Source organism: Gracilinanus agilis, chromosome 2, assembly GCF_016433145.1.
Source record: "Gracilinanus agilis isolate LMUSP501 chromosome 2, AgileGrace, whole genome shotgun sequence".
Classification (NCBI taxonomy): domain Eukaryota; kingdom Metazoa; phylum Chordata; class Mammalia; order Didelphimorphia; family Didelphidae; genus Gracilinanus; species Gracilinanus agilis.
Window position 1 is genome coordinate 40,003,518 of NC_058131.1, and position 7,103 is coordinate 40,010,620.

At 41.0% G+C, this 7,103-nt stretch overlaps 1 protein-coding gene across 1 annotated transcript in view; it reads right to left on the minus strand.

The window, feature by feature from the left end:
• Window positions 1-214: 214 nt before the first annotated feature.
• The window catches only part of CNGB1 (cyclic nucleotide gated channel subunit beta 1), a 51,999-nt gene continuing 45,110 nt past the window's right edge, over window positions 215-7,103 (minus strand). The window contains exons 15-18 of the mRNA XM_044659354.1: window positions 5,130-5,248; window positions 4,146-4,292; window positions 1,927-2,149; window positions 215-601 (exon numbers count right to left, since the gene is read on the minus strand). Of these exons, the coding sequence (XP_044515289.1) occupies window positions 215-601; window positions 1,927-2,149; window positions 4,146-4,292; window positions 5,130-5,248 (876 nt within the window). The remainder of the gene's footprint in view (window positions 602-1,926; window positions 2,150-4,145; window positions 4,293-5,129; window positions 5,249-7,103) is intronic.

Consider the following 7,103-nt stretch of genomic DNA (forward strand, 5'->3'; position numbering starts at 1 on the left):
ACTACTAACCCTGCAAGCTAAGGACAAAGAAAAGGCAAACCAAAACCTATCAAGAATAGCTTTGTTGTGGCCACTGATTGGAAATTAGAAGCTATTTAAAGTTTTGTTGTTGTTTTTTTTTAAATGTTTGTCTAGCTTAAATAGGTAAGTGTAGACAACCACTCTGAGGACCAGATGTTGAGTAGCCTTCTAGGCCTTCTAGGCAGGCTGAATTTCATTCATCATCCTTCTTTTCTGGAATTTCTACAGAGAGAATTTGTTCATCACTCCCTGGGTCAGGACTTATACGGATTCTGACAGAGTGATCTTTAGACTCAGCCACGACTTCCCCATCACCTTCTCCCTCTGACTTCTTGGGGGAGGATGAAGATGGAGGATGGGCATCTGGTGGGTCTGGAGCAGCTGACACTGGTCCGACTGATGGTTCCGGAGCTGCCGATTCTGCTTTGTCTGGAGCTGCTGATTCTGCTTTGTCTGGAGCCACGGTTTCTGCTTTATCCGGAGCTGCCGGTTCTGCTTTATCTGGAGCCACGGATTCGGCTTTATCTGGAGCTGCTGACTCTGGTTTATCTGGGGCTGCTGAAGCAGCAGAACTCTTGGCCTGGATATAAGAAAAGGAGTGACGAAATGTGTGTATTCTAGGACTGGAGAAGAAAATCAAGCCCAATTATAAGTGATCTTAACTGAAAAGGATATTCTTATGAAGCAAGTTCTAATTCAGGATGATGTACAAATTCCCTTGATTTCAGTAAATATGAAAAGTCAGCTTAAAGGTAATATTTTACCCTGGCAAACGATGCCAGAGTAGTCTCAAAGTATTGATTTCTTTGAACTTTTCTCACATGTCTTTTATAACCCGTTCATCTCATTTATCATCATCGTTATTAATTATGATCATGATTAACCTGTGAAGTAGGTTGTTAAATAGGTTGGCAATTTATTTATAGTGGGAGTTCAAAGGATTCAGATTAAGATGCTTCCCTGTGAGCCATAAAAATCTAAACTGAAGGGGAAATAGGATCCTTTGATGCAGAAAAATATTCTGAATTACCATTGCTCTTAAAATGAATTCCAACCAAATCTCAAAACTGGCATGTTATTCCTGAGGCACAATAAACACTACCTCATGCAAAATACGTTGAAATCATATTATGTTCTATTCAAAACACCTTTGGGTATTGCCAACCCAAAATGGAAAGCCATAATTAGCAGAGTAATGCTAAGGGGCATTCTGTCTCTTGCCTGTTTTTGTAACCTCAGCTCTTTGCACAGTGCGTGATACAAAGCAGTACTTAAATGTTTGTTTATTGTTTGATTGATTGATCTTGGTGTCAGTCATCAAAAAAAGGCCCAAGACTAGAAACGAACACTTCTAAAATACCCTTCAGAATGGACAGGATGTGAACAGTAGGACAGGGTCAGGAGCAATAATCATTGTTTCTGCAAACAGAATAGTTTTAATATTGTGTGGCTCTTTATTTTCGTAAGCACTAAATTAAAGAACAGAAAAAATGAAAACAGCCTTCTTTGTATTGTAAGGAGATGGTGCTAAATTGATTATTCTTTATCGTTTAGTCAAAAGCAATATAACAAATAGGGGCACCTAGTTAGAATGCCAGGGCTGGAGTCAGCAAGATCGGAGTTCAAATTTGACCTCAAACACTTACTTATAAGTTGGGCGACCCTAGATAAGTCACTTAATTTTTTTGGCCTTAGGTGTCTCGTTTGTAAAATAAGCTAGAGAAGGAAATGTCAAACCACTTCAGGATCTTTGCTGAGAAAACTTCAAATAAGACCATGAAGAGTCGGACAGGACTGAAGCAAATGACCAACAAAAAATGCAACAAATGGCCAGACTCTTATCAGCCATCTCCTAGACCCCAAGGTCATGGTCAGAGGTCAAGGAGAATCAGTCCAGGAGCTTACCTGTTCCAGCTCTTGCTGTTGCTTCGCAGCTGCTTCTAATGCAGCCAATTCTTTCAGCCTTGCTCGTAAATGGGCAAGTTTCCCGCCTCTTGCTCCCCCCTTCCCTCCCAGCTTTCCTGCTGCAGCTAAAGCTGCATTGAAGAGCTTAGGAGTGCCAGCCTTTGGAGGAAGAATGAGCACACTCTTCTGTTCTTTGGGCTTGTTGTTATTTCTTAGCATCCTCCTACAAAAGACAAGAACAATTCAGAACAGTGCAATCAAACCTCAACTTTGTTCCTGGTTCTGTCCCCTGGAGCCAAAAAGAACATGGCCAAGCCCTCCTCTGCATGACAGTCTTTTGAAAACTCAAAGAAAGCTAGCATCCCCTTGGCTAAACATGCCTATTCCTTGAACCAGCCATGGTTGCCCTCTTCTGGACACTCCAGTCTATCAGCATCCTTAAGCCATAGTGGTCAGAACTTAAAGAGTATTCCAGAAGAAGTCAGCCAAGGGGGACTATCATGTCTCTTTTCCTGGAAGCTATGCCCTTCTTCATGGAGTTCAAGGTGGCAGGAATCTTTTTTTTGGCTGCCATCACATCCTTGATTCATAATGAGCTCAAATCTAGGCATCATTCTTCTTATCTATTTGTTTAGTAATCCTGTCAAAATAGGAGATGAGTTTGGGATGCCATGACTTGTTCTTGTTGAAGTCAAGCTCACCACTCTTGGTTATCTCCAATTCTCTGTCTAGATCTTAGTCAACCAACAGGTCTGAAAAATTAAGGTTTAGCAGTTCTCAGACTCAACTCTCCCTCAGTAAAGCTGAGTTCATATTAAACATTGTGTTTCTAAAAGGGCTCAGAGTAGTTAGGTTAGCTTAACACTCTTCTCTCAAGTAACTGAACTTCACAATTCCAATCATACCAAGTGGATTAATATCCTTAAGGGAAAAGAGGGTGAAGATTCACAGATTCAAAGAATGTTAGTGATAAACAGGACCTGAAAGGTGTAAGGATGGAATTTGTGCAAGGGGGATGGGACAAAAGGAACCAGAAGAAGGATGTTGGTGACAGTTGCTGACAGTTGGGACCAGAGGAAATTCTGGGAGATGCTCCAGAGGAGAGAGGAGGAGGAGGGGAGGGCTTCCAGCCAAGGACTGAGAGAGGAGAGGAGGTGGACATCTCAGCTCGAATCCAGTCCTGAGGGCTTCCTGAGGATCTTTCTTATAAAGGGATCTCTAACCTAATTTCTTTATTCTGAGGATAAAGGGGGTAGAAGTGACTTGTACAGGAGTCCTACAAGCAGTAATGCCAGTAGGAAAAAGAATAATAGCATGGGGTCAATTTTTATAGTCTCATCTTCACTCTGGAATCTATGATTTAGGGCAGTGGTTCCCAAACTTTTTTGGCCTACCTCCCCCTTTCCAGAAAAAATATCACTTAGTCCCCTGGGAATTAATTTTTTAAAAAAATTTAATAGCAACTAATAGGAAAGATAAATGCACCTGTGGCCATCACCGCTCTCCTGGGTCACTGCAGCACCCACCAGAGGGTGGTGGTGCCCACTTTGGGAATCACTGATTTAGGGAAAGATATCAGCTCTCTCTAGCTAGCTTCTCTCTCCTTCCAACACACAGCCAGGAGCTGTGTAGACAGGGTGTGATATATTGGCAGTGTTAGACTGTGTAGGATTTGTGGGGTGTGCCCCATTAGGATATGTGACATAAACAAGAAATTTATTGAAGACCATAAAAAGGGGGCACAATAGACTTCTTTGATATGGTACCAATAAAAATACCATTAAATTTCCACTCCCTTTTCGTCTACAATCCCAAAGTTCTTTACAAATCATTCTTTATAAATATAGCCACACAGGATAGGGACTAGACCTGTGATTTCACTGGGAACTCCCAGGAAACTCTTTCTACTCATGTAGAATGGCACTTTCTCTTCAATTTATGGTTTTCCAATAAGTATCCAAGTTACTGACCATTGCTTTTTTTTTTTAATTTTTTTTTTTGTTTTTATATTTTTAAACCCTTAACTTCTGTGTATTAGTTCCTTGGTGGAAGAGTGGTAAGGGTGGGCAATGGGGGTCAAGTGACTTGCCCAAGATCACACAGCTGGGAAGTGTCTGAGGCCAGATTTGAACCTAGGACCTCCTGTCTCTATGCCTGGCTCTCAATCCACTGAGCTACCCAACTGCCCCCTGACCATTGCTTTTTAAGGAATCACATACCTGGCTTTCTTCCGAAGCAACTTCTGAGACTCTGGGTAGTGAACCAAAATTTCATTCAAGTCCTTCTTATCCAAAATGAAAAGATTGGTAAACCCATGAGCTACCACATTTGCTGTCCGACGATTTCCCCCACCAACAGCCAACAAGCTAGTTAATCGAAAGAATAAAAAGAGAAGGCAAAACAGTTGAGGGCTAGAATTGTGTGGTTGTGAAATCTTTAGTCTCTCCTTGCTATCTCAACCATCAAATGAGACAATATCTATAAAGGCTTAGCCTCTTGCCTGGCTTCTTCCCTCCTCTCCTTCCCCTCCCTTCAATGACCATGAAAGCCACCAAAGTGGCTGAAAGAGCATGCACCCCAGTTTGGGAATGTAGGGAAAGAGAAGTCAATTGTTAGACGATTGGCAGCTGTTTTTAGAACCCCATTGAATCACTGCAGATGGTTCAGTAATCCAATAAGAATACTCTATTCCTGGTTTCCCTGACCCTAGATTCACTGATTGTTCTCTCTCTCTCTTTCAATGATCCAGTAGAATGCTTAATTCCTGGTTTCACTGACCCTAGACCTGTGATGGCAAACCTATGGTATATGTGTCAAAGATGGCACATAGAAACCTCTCTATAGGCACACACATCTTCACCTGCCAGAATTAGTTACTAGAAAGGCAGAGGGACTTGGGTGGAGCTCCTCCATTCCTTCTTTTCCACCACACCTCCCCACCCCTCTGCCCAGCAGCCCAATGGAAGCACTTTCTCCCTCCCCTGTCTGCAATAAGGGGGAGACAGCACTCGGTCTCTGGGGGCAGAGCACAGCACACAGTGTCTAAAGGGTTCTAAAAGGTTTGCCATCACTACCCTAGACTCACTGATTGCTCTCTCTCTCTTTCATTGCCCCCACATTTCTGACCTCGTTTCTCCCAATCCCTTCCTTCTCCCACCCCCTCCTTACCCCCACTCCCCACCCTCTGCCAGTTCCTTTCTGACCTTATTTCTCCAAATACAGATCCAGCTTTCAGAGTCACGAGAACAGCTTTGCCATCTGGCCCACCTAGTACCTGGACCTGTCCTGCTTGGATAATGTACATTTCTCTTCCAATTTCCCCCTGAAACAGCAAGGAGAAAAGTTACTGATGCTCAAATGGTGTACTTGAATACTCTGATCACATAAGCTGCTAATGAACCAGACCTGTTCGCCTTGGTGGCTATCCCATTTTAAAGTCAATTTATAATTATCTACATGGAAAATGCAAAACAATGAAAATATATCTAGCCCTGGAACATAGTAAGAGAGCCATAAGCACACAGATTTACAGACACACAGACACAGACACAGACACAGACAGACAGACAGACAGACAGACAGACAGACAGATAGACAGACAGATAGACAGACAGACGTACAATACACACACACACACACACACACACACACACACACACACACACACACACACACACACCTGGCTCTGTTTTCCTAATACACCAGCCTTCCTTCTAGCAGCCTGACTCATGGTAAGAAGACCACTTAGAAGTGATTGAGAGTCAACTGCATCATGCATGCATTAATTCAACAAACATTTACTAATCACTAAATACAAGACTGATTTTAAAGAATTCTCAATGTAAAAAAGAAAATTTTATTTTTTTATTCCTCTGATTTCTTTAATGGAATTCTTTGTCTTTAGTCCTTGCCATCTTAAATGACAACTGTTTCCTGAGAGTGTTTTTCTGCTGCACACAAATGGTACTGTAGAGAGTCTTATTTACACATCATAATCCAATAATTGCTTTAACTTACAAATTTTAAACTCCTCTGAACAAAGCTTGTTTCTTATCTTCAAGCAAATTCTTTGTAACCCAAATAGTGGAACTCAGAATTATTCTTTGTCTTGTAGGGATAATTTTTAATTCCTTGACTCTAACTGGTCCCCAAAATATAATTTATATGTACCTTTTATCAAAGTAAAGGTCCTTGTGTTTGGCAGGGAGCTCTCAAATCCTATAGGGGATATTTGTGATCTATTTATCCCCGAAAGCTTACATTATATTTAAGCACTGTCCTGATTTTATTACTTGACTTTATTTATTTGTTAATTTAAAAACTTCATCTCTCACTGTCTCACCCAAGTGGGTGCACTGGGACTACTGACATGGCCTGATCCCTCTCTCATTGATGCAGAAGATTTGTCCTGCTCTATTTCTGGCCCCTTCTTAGGCAACCTAGTGACTCCTTGCTCATAGAGTCTCACCATATTCTCATGGATCTGAGGCTTAATGCTAAAATTAGCTTAGCCCACTGCCTCTCAGAATTCCTGAGCTTAAGAGATCCACCAGCCTCAGATTCTCAAGTGATAAATGGTTTTACAAGTATGTAAGACAAAAGCCTGACTTTTAGAGTCATACCTCTTCTAATGAGATTTGCAACACGATCTAAGTTATTTATGCTTCCAGAGTCTCCATTTCTGCAGGTACAAAATGGATCAAATAATACCAAATGCAAGGGCCAAATGAGATAGCATATATAAAGCATTTTGCAAATGCTAGTTATCATCATCATCATCATTATATTTACCCTACTTACCTCTCATGGCAGAACAAACGAGATGCTAGTTATAAAAATTTTTGCAAAGTATGAAGAGCTATGCTAATGTGAAACATTAACAGAGGTAACAATAGTAATAATCATCACCATCATCATTGCCATCGTCATCCATTTGCAAGTAGACAACTTATACATTTCAAAAATGACCTTTCAAATTATTCTCCTTTCCACAGTCACTATGATTCTATCATATGGGAGAGAGAGAGAAAGGAAGGAAGGAAGGAAGGAAGGAAGGAAGGAAGGAAAAGAAAGAAAGAAAGAAAGAAAGAAAGAAAGAAAGAAAGAAAGAAAGAAAGAAAGAAAGAAAGAAAGAAAGAAAGAAAGAAAGAAAGAAAGAAAGAAAGAAAGAAAGAAAG